The sequence below is a fragment of the Labrus mixtus genome, chromosome 19, assembly GCF_963584025.1.
Source record: "Labrus mixtus chromosome 19, fLabMix1.1, whole genome shotgun sequence".
Classification (NCBI taxonomy): Eukaryota; Metazoa; Chordata; class Actinopteri; order Labriformes; family Labridae; genus Labrus; species Labrus mixtus.
In genome coordinates, this window is record NC_083630.1 from 25,211,923 (window position 1) to 25,229,422 (window position 17,500).

Genomic DNA, 17,500 nt, shown 5'->3' on the forward strand with positions numbered 1-17,500 from the left:
AGTTAGCCTTTGTGTCTGTCTGACCTGCTCACCTGTCTGTCTGACCTGCTCACCTGTCTGTCTGACCTGCTCAAGCTGGAAGTCTGACACGTTGTTTTCCTCCAGGATTTGATAGCAGCAGCAGTGTGAGGACGTCGGAGCTCGTCTGGAGTTTGATTTCCTGTTTCAAGGTTTTAAAGTTTGACATCAGAGTTCACGGTCGGACGCTCTCAGGTTTGTCTCTAATCTCTGTGATAAAGGAATCGACTGTGACTCAGTGTATTGGAAACTTTTTGATACAAAAAGTCAAAGCAGCTTTCTGCAGCAGCCAATCAGAGCAGGTTGACATTCAGGCTGGCTCACAGCTGGTGAAGCTTTCATACCTGGAAACAAACACACGTTACAACACTGACATTTTGGTGGATTTTGTTGAAGTTGGTGACTTGACAGTTTTATCCACTTTCATTTCTTTATGTCAGTCAAATCCTTTTAAATCCTTTAAGTCTCATTTTCTGTCTGACATTTCTTCTGTAAAAAGAGGATGAAGTCATTTTAAGGCTGAAGTCTTTTAAAGATTTTTATTGTTTTTTAATTAACTGCGGCCATGGCGATGAAGCGTCTGAGCAGTTTGATGCTGAGGAAGTGGAAGGAGAAGGAGAGATGGACGGGGAGAAGGAGAAGCGAACCGTTTGGAGGAGGCGATGAGGAAGAGGAGGAAGATGAAGAGGAGGTGAGGCAGACAGAGAGCAGAGACAGACACACACACCAACGGATGCTGAGGAGGAAGTCTGATCCGTGTGGACGGACCGAGGACGAGGAAAAGACGGAGGAGAAGAAGAGCGAGAGCGACAGAAAGAAAGACCGCCGGGGGTCTGAATCGAACATGGGCGAGGAAGACAGGAGAGACAGGAAGAGGGCGGAGTCAGGCAGAGTGAAAGAGAGGAGAAAGTCCACCTCGTGGGTCATGGTGGAGGACAGAGATGGAGGACAGAAGGACAGGAGGCAGAAGGAGGCGGACAGACGGACGCTGCGGCGGCGGTCGGAGCCCTACGGGATCCTGTACGTCCAAATGCTTCCTTTGTCAAACAGGAAGAGGAGGGAGCTGATGCAGAGACGGACAGGACACAGGACATCCTGCACCGAGGAGGGGGACGGACAGACGGACACGAGGGAGGGAGACGAGGTCAGAGAGATGAGTAGGGGGAGGTCAGAGCCCATCGGCCCGCTGGATGACAGTAAGCAAAACGATTACAAAGAAAGAGAGGCTCTACCTCCCATAGTACATTTAGAGACTGTACCACGAGCAGGTCTGATAACTGAAGACTCTACCTCCCATAGTACATGTAGAGACTGTAGGTACCACGAGCAGGCCTGATAACTGAAGGCTCTACCTCCCATAGTACATTTAGAGACTGTACCACGACCAGGCCTGATAACTGAAGGCTCTACCTCCCATAGTACATTTAGAGACTGTACCACGAGCAGGCCTCATAACTGAAGGCTCTACCTCCCATAGTACATTTAGAGACTGAAGGTACCACGAGCAGGCCTCATAACTGAAGGCTCTACCTCCCATAGTACATTTAGAGACTGAAGGTACCACGAGCAGGCCTGATAACTGAAGGCTCTACCTCCCATAGTACATTTAGAGACTGTACCACAAGCAGGCCTCATAACTGAAGGCTCTACCTCCCATAGTACATTTAGAGACTGAAGGTACCACGAGCAGGCCTCATAACTGAAGGCTCTACCTCCCATAGTACATTTAGAGACTGTAGGTACCACGAGCAGGCCTGAAAACTGAAGGCTCTAACTCCCATAGTACATTTAGAGACTGTAGGTACCACGAGAAGGTCTGATAACTGAAGGCTCTAACTCCCATAGTACATTTAGAGACTGTACCACGAGCAGGCCTCATAACTGAAGGCTCTACCTCCCATATTACATTTAGAGACTGTAGGTACCACGAGTAGGTCTGATAACTGAAGGCTCTACCTCCCATAGTACATTTAGAGACTGTAGGTACCACGAGCAGGTCTGATAAATTAAGGCTCTAACTCCCATAGTACATTTAGAGACTGTACCACGAGCAGGCCTGATAACTGAAGGCTCTACCTCCCATTGTACATTTAGAGACTGTAGGTACCACGAGCAGGCCTGATAACTGAAGGCTCTACCTCCCATAGTACATTTAGAGACTGTAGGTACCACGAGCAGGTCTGATAACTGAAGGCTCTAACTCCCATAGTACATTTAGAGACTGTACCACGAGCAGGCCTGATAACTGAAGGCTCTACCTCCCATTGTACATTTAGAGACTGTAGGTACCACGAGCAGGTCTGATAACTGAAGGCTCTACCTCCCATTGTACATTTAGAGACTGTAGGTACCACGAGCAGGCCTGATAACTGAAGGCTCTACCTCCCATTGTACATTTAGAGACTGTAGGTACCACGAGCAGACCTGATAACTGAAGGCTCTGCCTCCCATAGTACATTTAGAGACTGTACCACGAGCAGGCCTGATAACTGAAGGCTCTACCTCCCATAGTACATTTAGAGACTGTACCACGAGCAGGCCTCATAACTGAAGGCTCTACCTCCAATAGTACATTTAGAGACTGTAGGTACCACGAGCAGGCCTCATAACTGAAGGCTCTACCTCCCATAGTACATTTAGAGACTGAAGGTACCACGAGCAAGCCTCATAACTGAAGGCTCTACCTCCCATTGTACATTTAGAGACTGTAGGTACCACGAGCAGACCTGATAACTGAAGGCTCTGCCTCCCATAGTACATTTAGAGACTGTACCACGAGCAGGCCTCATAACTGAAGGCTCTACCTCCAATAGTACATTTAGAGACTGTACCATGAGCAGGCCTGATAACTGAAGGCTCTACCTCCCATTGTACATTTAGAGACTGTAGGTACCACGAGCAGGCCTGATAACTGAAGGCTCTGCCTCCCATAATAACTTTAGAGACTGTAGGTACCACGAGCAGGTCTGATAACTGAAGGCTCTAACTCCCATAGTACATTTAGAGACTGTACCACGAGCAGGCCTCATAACTGAAGGCTCTACCTCCCATAGTACATTTAGAGACTGAAGGTACCACGAGCAGGCCTCATAACTGAAGGCTCTACCTCCCATAGTACATTTAGAGACTGAAGGTACCACGAGCAGGCCTGATAACTGAAGGCTCTACCTCCCATAGTACATTTAGAGACTGTACCACGAGCAGGCCTGATAACTGAAGGCTCTACCTCCCATAGTACATTTAGAGACTGTACCACGAGCAGGTCTGATAACTGAAGGCTCTACCTCCCATAGTACATTTAGAGACTGAACCACGAGCAGGCCTCATAACTGAAGGCTCTACCTCCCATAGTACATTTAGAGACTGTACCACGAGCAGGCCTCATAACTGAAGGCTCTACCTCCCATAGTACATTTAGAGACTGTAGGTACCACGAGCAGGCCTGATAACTGAAGGCTCTAACTCCCATAGTACATTTAGAGACTGTAGGTACCACGAGCAGGTCTGATAACTGAAGGCTCTAACTCCCATAGTACATTTAGAGACTGTACCACGAGCAGGCCTCATAACTGAAGGCTCTACCTCCCATATTACATTTAGAGACTGTAGGTACCACGAGTAGGTCTGATAACTGAAGGCTCTACCTCCCATAGTACATTTAGAGACTGTAGGTACCACGAGCAGGTCTGATAACTGAAGGCTCTACCTCCCATTGTACATTTAGAGACTGTAGGTACCACGAGCAGGCCTGATAACTGAAGGCTCTACCTCCCATAGTACATTTAGAGACTGTAGGTACCACGAGCAGGTCTGATAACTGAAGGCTCTAACTCCCATAGTACATTTAGAGACTGTACCACGAGCAGGCCTGATAACTGAAGGCTCTACCTCCCATTGTACATTTAGAGACTGTAGGTACCACGAGTAGGTCTGATAACTGAAGGCTCTACCTCCCATTGTACATTTAGAGACTGTAGGTACCACGAGCAGACCTGATAACTGAAGGCTCTACCTCCCATTGTACATTTAGAGACTGTAGGTACCACGAGCAGACCTGATAACTGAAGGCTCTGCCTCCCATAGTACATTTAGAGACTGTACCACGAGCAGGCCTCATAACTGAAGGCTCTACCTCCCATAGTACATTTAGAGACTGTACCACGAGCAGGCCTCATAACTGAAGGCTCTACCTCCCATAGTACATTTAGAGACTGAAGGTACCACGAGCAGGCCTCATAACTGAAGGCTCTACCTCCCATAGTACATTTAGAGACTGAAGGTACCACGAGCAAGCCTCATAACTGAAGGCTCTACCTCCCATTGTACATTTAGAGACTGTAGGTACCACGAGCAGACCTGATAACTGAAGGCTCTGCCTCCCATAGTACATTTAGAGACTGTACCACGAGCAGGCCTCATAACTGAAGGCTCTACCTCCCATAGTACATTTAGAGACTGTACCATGAGCAGGCCTGATAACTGAAGGCTCTACCTCCCATTGTACATTTAGAGACTGTAGGTACCACGAGCAGGCCTGATAACTGAAGGCTCTACCTCCCATAATACATTTAGAGACTGTAGGTACCACGAGCAGGTCTGATAACTGAAGGCTCTAACTCCCATAGTACATTTAGAGACTGTACCACGAGCAGGCCTGATAACTGAAGGCTCTACCTCCCATTGTACATTTAGAGACTGTAGGTACCACGAGCAGACCTGATAACTGAAGGCTCTACCTCCCATTGTACATTTAGAGACTGTAGGTACCACGAGCAGACCTGATAACTGAAGGCTCTACCTCCCATTGTACATTTAGAGACTGTAGGTACCACGAGCAGATCTGATAACTGAAGGCTCTGCCTCCCATAGTACATTTAGAGACTGTACCACGAGCAGGCCTCATAACTGAAGGCTCTACCTCCCATAGTACATTTAGAGACTGAAGGTACCACGAGCAAGCCTCATAACTGAAGGCTCTACCTCCCATAGTACATTTAGAGACTGTACCACGAGCAGGTCTGATAACTGAAGGCTCTACCTCCCATAGTACATTTAGAGACTGAACCACGAGCAGGCCTCATAACTGAAGGCTCTACCTCCCATAGTACATTTAGAGACTGTACCACGAGCAGGCCTCATAACTGAAGGCTCTACCTCCCATAGTACATTTAGAGACTGTAGGTACCACGAGCAGGCCTGATAACTGAAGGCTCTACCTCCCATAATACATTTAGAGACTGTAGGTACCACGAGCAGGTCTGATAACTGAAGGCTCTAACTCCCATTGTACATTTAGAGACTGTACCACGAGCAGGCCTCATAACTGAAGGCTCTACCTCCCATATTACATTTAGAGACTGTAGGTACCACGAGTAGGTCTGATAACTGAAGGCTCTACCTCCCATAATACATTTAGAGACTGTAGGTACCACGAGCAGGTCTGATAACTGAAGGCTCTACCTCCCATAATACATTTAGAGACTGTAGGTACCACGAGCAGGTCTGATAACTGAAGGCTCTAACTCCCATCGTACATTTAGAGACTGTACCACGAGCAGGCCTCATAACTGAAGGCTCTACCTCCCATAGTACATTTAGAGACTGAAGGTACCACGAGCAGGCCTCATAACTGAAGGCTCTACCTCCCATAGTACATTTAGAGACTGAAGGTACCACGAGCAGGCCTGATAACTGAAGGCTCTACCTCCCATAGTACATTTAGAGACTGTACCACGAGCAGGCCTGATAACTGAAGGCTCTACCTCCCATAGTACATTTAGAGACTGTACCACGAGCAGGTCTGATAACTGAAGGCTCTACCTCCCATAGTAAATTTAGAGTCTGAACCACGAGCAGGCCTCATAACTGAAGGCTCTACCTCCCATAGTACATTTAGAGACTGTACCACGAGCAGGCCTCATAACTGAAGGCTCTACCTCCCATAGTACATTTAGAGACTGTAGGTACCACGAGCAGGCCTGATAACTGAAGGCTCTAACTACCATAGTACATTTAGAGACTGTAGGTACCACGAGCAGGTCTGATAACTGAAGGCTCTAACTCCCATAGTACATTTAGAGACTGTACCACGAGCAGGCCTCATAACTGAAGGCTCTACCTCCCATATTACATTTAGAGACTGTAGGTACCACGAGTAGGTCTGATAACTGAAGGCTCTACCTCCCATAGTACATTTAGAGACTGTAGGTACCACGAGCAGGTCTGATAACTGAAGGCTCTACCTCCCATTGTACATTTAGAGACTGTAGGTACCACGAGCAGGCCTGATAACTGAAGGCTCTACCTCCCATAGTACATTTAGAGACTGTAGGTACCACGAGCAGGTCTGATAACTGAAAGCTCTAACTCCCATAGTACATTTAGAGACTGTACCACGAGCAGGCCTGATAACTGAAGGCTCTACCTCCCATTGTACATTTAGAGACTGTAGGTACCACGAGTAGGTCTGATAACTGAAGGCTCTACCTCCCATTGTACATTTAGAGACTGTAGGTACCACGAGCAGACCTGATAACTGAAGGCTCTACCTCCCATTGTACATTTAGAGACTGTAGGTACCACGAGCAGACCTGATAACTGAAGGCTCTGCCTCCCATAGTACATTTAGAGACTGTACCACGAGCAGGCCTCATAACTGAAGGCTCTACCTCCCATAGTACATTTAGAGACTGTACCACGAGCAGGCCTCATAACTGAAGGCTCTACCTCCCATAGTACATTTAGAGACTGAAGGTACCACGAGCAGGCCTCATAACTGAAGGCTCTACCTCCCATAATACATTTAGAGACTGAAGGTACCACGAGCAAGCCTCATAACTGAAGGCTCTACCTCCCATTGTACATTTAGAGACTGTAGGTACCACGAGCAGACCTGATAACTGAAGGCTCTGCCTCCCATAGTACATTTAGAGACTGTACCACGAGCAGGCCTCATAACTGAAGGCTCTACCTCCCATAGTACATTTAGAGACTGTACCATGAGCAGGCCTGATAACTGAAGGCTCTACCTCCCACTGTACATTTAGAGACTGTAGGTACCACGAGCAGGCCTGATAACTGAAGGCTCTACCTCCCATAATACATTTAGAGACTGTAGGTACCACGAGCAGGTCTGATAACTGAAGGCTCTAACTCCCATAGTACATTTAGAGACTGTACCACGAGCAGGCCTGATAACTGAAGGCTCTACCTCCCATTGTACATTTAGAGACTGTAGGTACCACGAGCAGACCTGATAACTGAAGGCTCTACCTCCCATTGTACATTTAGAGACTGTAGGTACCACGAGCAGACCTGATAACTGAAGGCTCTACCTCCCATTGTACATTTAGAGACTGTAGGTACCACGAGCAGATCTGATAACTGAAGGCTCTGCCTCCCATAGTACATTTAGAGACTGTACCACGAGCAGGCCTCATAACTGAAGGCTCTACCTCCCATAGTACATTTAGAGACTGAAGGTACCACGAGCAAGCCTCATAACTGAAGGCTCTACCTCCCATAGTACATTTAGAGACTGTACCACGAGCAGGTCTGATAACTGAAGGCTCTACCTCCCATAGTACATTTAGAGACTGAACCACGAGCAGGCCTCATAACTGAAGGCTCTACCTCCCATAGTACATTTAGAGACTGTACCACGAGCAGGCCTCATAACTGAAGGCTCTACCTCCCATAGTACATTTAGAGACTGTAGGTACCACGAGCAGGCCTGATAACTGAAGGCTCTAACTCCCATAGTACATTTAGAGACTGTAGGTACCACGAGCAGGTCTGATAACTGAAGGCTCTAACTCCCATTGTACATTTAGAGACTGTACCACGAGCAGGCCTCATAACTGAAGGCTCTACCTCCCATATTACATTTAGAGACTGTAGGTACCACGAGTAGGTCTGATAACTGAAGGCTCTACCTCCCATAATACATTTAGAGACTGTAGGTACCTCGAGCAGGTCTGATAACTGAAGGCTCTAACTCCCATAGTACATTTAGAGACTGTACCACGAGCAGGCCTGATAACTGAAGGCTCTACCTCCCATTGTACATTTAGAGACTGTAGGTACCACGAGCAGGCCTGATAACTGAAGGCTCTACCTCCCATAGTACATTTAGAGACTGAAGGTACCACGAGCAGGTCTGATAACTGAAAGCTCTACCTCCCATAGTACATTTAGAGACTGTACCACGAGCAGGTCTGATAACTGAAGGCTCTACCTCCCATTGTACATTTAGAGACTGTAGGTACCATGAGCAGGCCTGATAACTGAAGGCTCTACCTCCCATAGTACATTTAGAGACTGTAGGTACCACGAGCAGGTCTGATAACTGAAGGCTCTACCTCCCATTTTACATTTAGAGACTGTACCACGAGCAGCTCTGATAACTGAAGGCTCTACCTCCCATTGTACATTTAGAGACTGTACCACGAGCAGACCTGATAACTGAAGGCTCTACCTCCCATTGTACATTTGGAGACTGTAGGTACCACGAGCAGACCTGATAACTGAAGGCTCTACCTCCCATTGTACATTTAGAGACTGTAGGTACCACGAGCAGACCTGATAACTGAAGGCTCTACCTCCCATTGTACATTTAGAGACTGTAGGTACCACGAGCAGACCTGATAACTGAAGGCTCTGCCTCCCATAGTACATTTAGAGACTGTAGGTACCATGAGCAGGCCTGATAACTGAAGGCTCTACCTCCCATAGTACATTTAGAGACTGTAGGTACCACGAGCAGGCCTCATAACTGAAGGCTCTACCTCCCATAGTACATTTAGAGACTGTAGGTACCACGAGCAGGTCTGATAATTGAAGGCTCTACCTCCCATAGTACATTTAGAGACTGTAGGTACCATGAGCAGACCTGATAACTGAAGGCTCTGCTTCCCATAGTACATTTAGAGACTGTAGGTACCATGAGCAGGTCTGATAACTGAAGGCTCTACCTCCCATAGTACATTTAGAGACTGTAGGTACCATGAGCAGGCCTGCATTATGGGAGCATTATGTTCTTGAGGAGTAATACATTACTATGAGCTCTTTAAGATAAGATGGTGACTGACCATTCAAAACTTTGTAATACTTTAAGATCACTTCTGGCTCTAGTAAACTAACATGGTGGTGGGCACATTGTTTAATTTTCACAGTCCATGATCGGTAGACAACAAAAGACAACCATAAGAACAATAAGTGTTTCTCAAAACAGTACAAGTTGTCAAGTTGTTGGGTTATGTGTGCTCTAAAATCTCTAAAGAATACTTCATAAACAGATAAAGAAACCAAAGCTAGAAGGTAGCGGCTAGAGGCTAGCTCTGACATGAATGAATAATGGAGGGAGGGAGGTACAAAGCTTAAATCGAACTCTTCTAGCTGTGACCTTTGATGGCATATTTACTGTTTATCATATCTTACATTTTTTGTCCAGGTACATCATTCCTCTCAGACAACAGATATCATCAGCTCATGCCCTCTGGGATAAAACTGAGACAGCAAAAACTCTTAAAAACTTAAAATGAGATGAAAGCCTTTTATCATCCTCAGAAAGACTCAGTGTGTCGGTGTGCGTCACAGAGCCGTTCTTCCCACCCAAATTAAACCTGTAATCACAGTTTGTGTCAGACGCTGTTTGATTAGGTTAATGTCTCTGCTGTAATCTGTACAGATGAGTTCAGTGTGTACTGCCAGAGAGGGAACACAGAGAACAGAGGAGTGAACTCTGGAAACTTTCAGTTCAGGCTCAAACTGACATCTGGGAAATAATCATGACAAAATAAACGTGCTTTGACAGCTAGCAGCTCCCACCTGTCACTCCCCCAAATTCTAAATCACTTTAAGCCTTAATATAATGTAAACAGGTGAGTTGTATAAACATTCAGCCCGTACAGTTGAAGAGAGAAATGAGCTCTAGAGACCCAAACTGTTTTTATACCAGGATGTAAACATGTTTATTTTAACATGGAGCTCTATGGGGACTGACTCACTGCAGGAGACAGACTCTAGTGGACACTGGAGGAACTGCAGCTGTAAAGTTGGACATTTTAACATGGTGCTCTATGGGGACTGACTCACTGCAGGAGACAGACTCTAGTGGACACTGGAGGAACTGCAGCTGTAAAGTTAGACATTTTAACATGGGGCTCTATGGGGACTGACTCACTGCAGGAGACAGACTCTAGTGGACACTGGAGGAACTGCAGCTGTAAAGTTAGACATTTTAACATGGGGCTCTATGGGGACTGACTCACTGCAGGAGACAGACTCTAGTGGACACTGGAGGAACTGCAGCTGTAAAGTTAGACATTTTAACATGGGGCTCTATGGGGACTGACTCACTGCAGGAGACAGACTCTAGTGGACACTGGAGGAACTGCAGTTTAGCAAAGGCTCCCTTTCTCAGTCCTGGAAGTTGAAAATTGTCCGATGCTTTATTTATGGGATAAACTCACCAGGAGAAAAATGTCATTACTTGTAAAATGAGATGACTTGAGATTGACATTTCTAAACATTTTTAGGACACTCAGGTCCTGAGAGTGTGTGAAAGGGGCTTTAGTTCTACTTTGTGTGTGTGTATTTGTGCATGTGAGTAGATCCCCTCTAATCTGTTAAAGTGCCTGTCGGTTCGTGTTCCCCTCACCACACTATTCAGAGTTTCCTATCAGCAGAGGAGTGTGTGTGTGTGTGTGTGTGTGTGTGTGTTTGTGTGTGTGTGTGTGTGTGTGCGTGTGTGTGTGTGTGTGTGTCTGGTTAAATGTGTGTGTGTGTGTGTGTGTGTGTGTGTGTGTGTGTGTGTGAGAGTGAGTGAGAAAGAGAGAGTGCTGAATAATGTAGGTTACCTTGTACCTCACTCTCTACTACACACACACACATACACACACACACACACACACACACACACATTTAACCAGACACACACACACACACACACACACACACACACACACACACACACACACATTTAACCAGAGACACACACACACACTCTCACACACACACACACACACACACACACACACACACACACACACACACACATTTAACCAGAGACACACACACACACTCTCACACACACACACACACACACACACACACACACACACACACACACACATTTAACCAGAGACACACACACACACACATTTAACCAGAGACACACACACACACTCACACACACACACACACACACACACACTCACACACACACAGTCTGTTATCTGTTGCTGTCTTTAGGGAGAGGACAGATTGCAGACAGAGTTGAAAGATTTGGTTCACTCTGACCCGTGATGTCATACAGGTCTGAACACAACAAGAAGGCTGGATGTTGTCAGTCAGCTGTTACAGAAAAACAACCATCACACCTAAATATAGACTATCACTGTGTGTGTGTGTGTGTGTGTGTGTGTGTGTGTGTGTGTGTGTGTGTGTGTGTGTGTGTGTGTGCAGACAGGCAGGAACTCACTTTCTCCTGTAGGGGGCAGCATTTCCTCTTTTTTTCCTGATGCTGGATTTTAAACTCACACACTGACTCTCTCTCTCTCTTTATCTCTTCTTCTCTCTCTCCTCCCAGCCCACAGCATCTCCTCTCCCCCTTCCCTCCCTCCTCTCCCCTCCCTCCTCCATGAGGAGGAGGTGAGTGTTTTCCGTTTGGAGACCTACCTGACGGAGCCGAGGCGCCCGGAGACCAGGAGGATGCGCTCCTTCTCCTCACCTCCTGATACAGGACAACGCTCCTCCTCCTCTTCCTCCTCCTCCTGCTGCTTCCAGCCGCCTCCTCTGGCCCCGCCTCTTCCTGTCAGGAGGCTGGTGAGTGAGATCCTGTAACTATGTGTGTATTACCACAAAAAGTCAGATTCAAAAATGAAGAGAGCCGACAGCGGTGATAGGGGAGACCGGGGCTGAGTGTCACACTTCATATTCTTTAGTAAGCTTCTCATCATCAACACACAGAGAGAAGTTTAGGACATTTCTCCTCAAAGCTCCCATCTCGACCTCATGTTGACCTTTGACCTCATGTTCACCTCTCATGTCGTCACTGTGTGAAACCTTTAGATCAGATTTACATGATCTGATTGATCTGATACTGGCGTCAGTAAAAACCCTCTTTTCAGAAACTATTTCAGCTGCTGTCTCTTTAAGACCCCCCCCCCCCCCCTCCCCACCTGCCCACTGCCCTCTGATTGGTCAGCTCTCTGGAAGCCATCTGGGGGGCAGAATGCTGCAGGGCTGCCCGGCGAGGGCTGCTCTCCAGTGCTGGGAGAAGAGAGTCTAGGTTTCAGAGGCTTGAAGCCGTCTGGTGAAATTCTTGGTTTCATATCGGGGAACTCCAATCTTCCTATATGTGGTGAAACCTAATGTGCTCACCAAGGAGGTACTTCATACTAAAAAACAGTCTCTGTTTTTTTTAAACGATCGATAGTATCGCTTGGTTTACTCGAATTAGGAAGGAAGGAAAACACTTTGCATATCTAGTTCATAGAACACGTGAGAGGAATGAGCCCATCAAAAATTGAAAGTAGACACCCGCACACTGTCTAAATTACAGAAATACGCTGGCAACATTTTGTGCATAAACTTAAATATGGTTCCAGTTCAAATTTTGTACATTTTCCACAGTGTGCAGCAGGTGTTGGAAGTGTTGCCAGAAATGACTCCATGAGCGTTTAACACTTAAGTTACATTTTGTGGTGCTGTTTTATCGATGTCATTGGATTTTTTTAAAGATTTATTTTTTGGGCTTTTGTGCCTTTAATTGAGAGACAGGACAGTGGATAGAGTCGGAAACCAGGGAGAGAGAGTAGGGAACAACATGCGGGAAGGAGGCCACGGGTGGAATGTGAGCCCGGGCCGCCTGCTTGAGACGACAGCCTCCATACATGGGGCGCGCGCCCTAACCATTGCGCCACCAGCGCCCCCAGATGTCATTGGATTTTAACTGGAATCATATTTAAGTTTAAAATTCTAGTATCACAACACCCTATGTTGCTCTCTGTGTATTATTGGTTAATATAACTTGATTTAAAACAATGCAGCTGATATCCAATTATATACTTTACATAATTCAGATATAATTAAATACTTATTAAATACTCCTCAGCTCTGCTCATAATGAGTAACCTAACACTTGTATAGTCTCGGGTTAAGGAATGTTTCCTGTTGTGTTCTCTCCTCTACATTAAATATTGTTGATTTAATGTTCAACTGATGCATCAAACTGTCTTTCTCACATAAACAAATCATTCCTCTGCATGAAACAGAACCCCGCTCAGTGAGCAGGAACAGCATCAGTGTGATAAGTTATTAAAAAGTCAAAGAATTCACTCAGAAAAAGTGGAAAATATGCCAAAACTCCGAGCCATCTTAACGCACTGAACCTCGGCTTTGTTCGAATCTGATCGGCTGTTTCCGGTCACACTCGGCCGACATGATGAAGCAGCGTCAAGTTAACAAAAGTATCAAGAACTACACCGGATTTCAAAAATAAGATAGAGAATCACAAATATGGAGATGCAAGACCCAAACACGAACACCATAGAAGTAAAAATGAGTTCAGTTAAATATTAAAAGTGTTTTCTTTTATTTTACTTAAAGCCGATTATAAAGTAACAAGCCCCTTTTCTCGATCTTATTGCATCTGCCCTTTAGGTCCTCTTTAATATCTCATTTTAGTCAAATTCGTCGCCAAGTTATTTTCCTTCTGAAACAGGTTATAAAACTTTCAGATATTTGTCAGATTTCTATCACTCTTGTGCTGAAACGTAATTTTCGCAACAGTCGTGCTTTTGTTGTGAATTCTCAAACCGGAAATGCAGCTAGTTAGCGCCGTTAGCTTGTTAGCTGCTGTTGTAACCTGAGCGGCGGACAGAGGCGATCTTTGCCGACAGAGGACGACTGTTCCCCGGCAGTGCAGGTCCTTCCAATCGGGCAGAGATGTAAGATGGAGCCGTGAGGATATTTTTTTAGAGATTCTGGGTAAAAAATAAATAAATCTTGATATCGACATCAGGGAGAAACAGACCGGCAGGCAGCAGGTGAATGAACGGAGTCTGTCAGGTAGGAGCTAACGTTAGCTAACGGCGCAACATTTCATCAGTGATGTCGATGATCCAAAATGTTTATTCCAGACATCTCTCCCACCTCATCGTGTTAATATTTAGGACAGTGTGACTTCTCAGCTTTGCATTTACATTTTAATGTAAATCACGGCTGCTGTAAAATCACAGTTTTAATAAATAACATGAGACCTGATTATCTGATTACGAAATTATCCGTAACACCAGGCTCCTGATTCTACCCAAACCCCTTCAACTCATTCAGACCAATGATTCAGACCAATGATTCAGACCAATGATTCAGACTGCTTTAAAATGATTCATTTAATACCGCCTCATATTCCCCGTATGTGCTACAGCAAAGGCTGCTCATAACCATATGTAATGATTTACATTATAATGGAGCCAGTTGGTGAATGGACTGTTTGAGGTTTTAACCTGCATGTTTTAATTCAACAAATGAAGTGGTTTTTTATTATTATTGTATTTATTTATTTATTTATTTCGAACGATTAAAAAAATAGATGAAAATGAATAAACAAATGAAAACAAAAATCTGTATAAAAAAAAAAAAAGCCAATTTATACCACACAATATAATACACATTTGACTCGTTCTAAAAGGGATAGGAAGAAGCCTAGGCTTGTCAAGTCCTACCCCCATTCTTCACCATTAACAAATGCAAAATCCAATAAAATAAACTAAATGGACAATACAATAAAAAAATACTCCAATCGATTTAATTGTCTCCCCTGAATCAGCCTCTGACAGATCTCAAATTCAATCAACAATCATAAGACTTTAAAATCAAACCACATCGTTACATTTAGTGTTACATCAACAGTTAAACTGTAAATATGCTGTTGGGTTCCAGCTCTGCTGGTTCAGTCTGAGTCTGCTTCTGGTTCAGTCTGAGTCTGCTGGTTCAGTCTGAGTCTGCTTCTGGTTCAGTCTGAGTCTGCTGGTTCAGTCTGAGTCTGCTGGTTCAGTCTGAGTCTGCTTCTGGTTCAGTCTGAGTCTGCTGGTTCAGTCTGAGTCTGCTGCTGGTTCAGTCTGAGTCTGCTTCTGGTTCAGTCTGAGTCTGCTGCTGGTTCAGTCTGAGTCTGCTGGTTCAGTCTGAGTCTGCTTCTGGTTCAGTCTGAGTCTGCTGGTTCAGTCTGAGTCTGCTGCTGGTTCAGTCTGAGTCTGCTTCTGGTTCAGTCTGAGTCTGCTTCTGGTTCAGTCCGAGTCTGCTGCTGGTTCAGTCTGAGTCTGCTGCTGGTTCAGTCTGAGTCTGCTTCTGGTTCAGTCCGAGTCTGCTGCTGGTTCAGTCTGAGTCTGCTGGTTCAGTCTGAGTCTGCTTCTGGTTCAGTCCGAGTCTGCTGCTGGTTCAGTCTGAGTCTGCTGGTTCAGTCTGAGTCTGCTTCTGGTTCAGTCTGAGTCTGCTTCTGGTTCAGTCCGAGTCTGCTGCTGGTTCAGTCTGAGTCTGCTGCTGGTTCAGTCTGAGTCTGCTTCTGGTTCAGTCCGAGTCTGCTGCTGGTTCAGTCTGAGTCTGCTGGTTCAGTCCGAGTCTGCTGCTGGTTCAGTCTGAGTCTGCTTCTGGTTCAGTCTGAGTCTGCTGGTTCAGTCCGAGTCTGCTGCTGGTTCAGTCTGAGTCTGTATCCGAATTGCCAAGTACCTCTTCAGTCTGTCAGTAGTCAGTACCTACTATCTGCTGTATACTGTTTAGTACCTACTATCTGCTGTTTACTGTTTAGTACCTACTATCTGCTGTATACTGTTTAGTATCTACTATCTGCTGTATACTGTTTAGTACCTACTATCTGCTGTTTACTGTTTAGTACCTACTATCTGTGCTGTATACTGTTTAGTACCTACTATCTGCTGTTTACTGTTTAGTACCTACTATCTGTGCTGTATACTGTTTAGTACCTACTATCTGCTGTTTACTGTTTAGTACCTACTATCTGCTGTTTACTGTTTAGTACCTACTATCTGCTGTTTACTGTTTAGTACCTACGATCTGCTGTTTACTGTTTAGTACCTACTATCTGTGCTGTATACTGTTTAGTATCTACTATCTGTGCTGTATACTGTTTAGTACCTACTATCTGTGCTGTATACTGTTTAGTATCTACTATCTGCTGTATACTGTTTAGTACCTACTATCTGCTGTTTACTGTTTAGTATCTACTATCTGCTGTTTACTGTTTAGTACCTACTATCTGCTGTTTACTGTTTAGTATCTACTATCTGTGCTGTATACTGTTTAGTATCTACTATCTGCTGTATACTGTTTAGTATCTACTATCTGTGCTGTATACTGTTTAGTATCTACTATCTGCTGTATACTGTTTAGTACCTACTATCTGCTGTATACTGTTTAGTATCTACTATCTGCTGTTTACTGTTTAGTATCTACTATCTGCTGTATACTGTTTAGTACCTACTATCTGCTGTATACTGTTTAGTACCTACTATCTGCTGTTTACTGTTTAGTATCTACTATCTGCTGTATACTGTTTAGTACCTACTATCTGCTGTATACTGTTTAGTATCTACTATCTGCTGTTTACTGTTTAGTATCTACTATCTGCTGTATACTGTTTAGTACCTACTATCTGCTGTATACTGTTTAGTACCTACTATCTGCTGTATACTGTTTAGTACCTACTATCTGCTGTATACTGTTTAGTATCTACTATCTGCTGTATACTGTTTAGTATCTACTATCTGCTGTATACTGTTTAGTACCTACTATCTGCTGTATACTGTTTAGTACCTACTATCTGCTGTTTACTGTTTAGTATCTACTATCTGCTGTTTACTGTTTAGTATCTACTATCTGTGCTGTATACTGTTTAGTATCTACTATCTGCTGTATACTGTTTAGTACCTACTATCTGCTGTATACTGTTTAGTACCTACTATCTGCTGTATACTGTTTAGTATCTACTATCTGCTGTATACTGTTTAGTACCTACTATCTGCTGTATACTGTTTAGTACCTACTATCTGCTGTATACTGTTTAGTACCTACTATCTGCTGTATACTGTTTAGTACCTACTATCTGCTGTATACTGTTTAGTATCTACTATCTGCTGTATACTGTTTAGTACCTACTATCTGCTGTATACTGTTTAGTACCTACTATCTGCTATATACTGTTTAGTATCTACTATCTGCTGTATACTGTTTAGTACCTACTATCTGCTGTATACTGTTTAGTATCTACTATCTGCTGTTTACTGTTTAGTATCTACTATCTGCTGTATACTGTTTAGTATCTACTATCTGCTGTTTACTGTTTAGTATCTACTATCTGCTGTTTACTGTTTAGTATCTGCTGTTTACTGTTTAGTATCTACTATCTGTGCTGTATACTGTTTAGTATCTACTATCTGCTGTATACTGTTTAGTATCTACTATC

General features: G+C 44.6%; 1 protein-coding gene across 4 annotated transcripts in view; it reads left to right on the top strand.

The window, feature by feature from the left end:
- LOC132994402 (5'-AMP-activated protein kinase subunit gamma-2-like) overlaps positions 1 to 17,500 on the top strand; it is a 47,745-nt gene that overhangs the window by 14,049 nt on the left and 16,196 nt on the right. For 2 of the 4 annotated variants that reach the window (XM_061064731.1, XM_061064732.1), the window contains exon 5: positions 11,609 to 11,844. In XM_061064731.1, coding sequence (XP_060920714.1) covers positions 11,609 to 11,844 — 236 coding nt within the window. Of the gene's footprint in view, positions 1,215 to 11,608; positions 11,845 to 13,744; positions 14,092 to 17,500 lie in introns of those variants that run through there. The other 2 variants (XM_061064730.1, XM_061064733.1) reach the window with 2 other exon arrangements.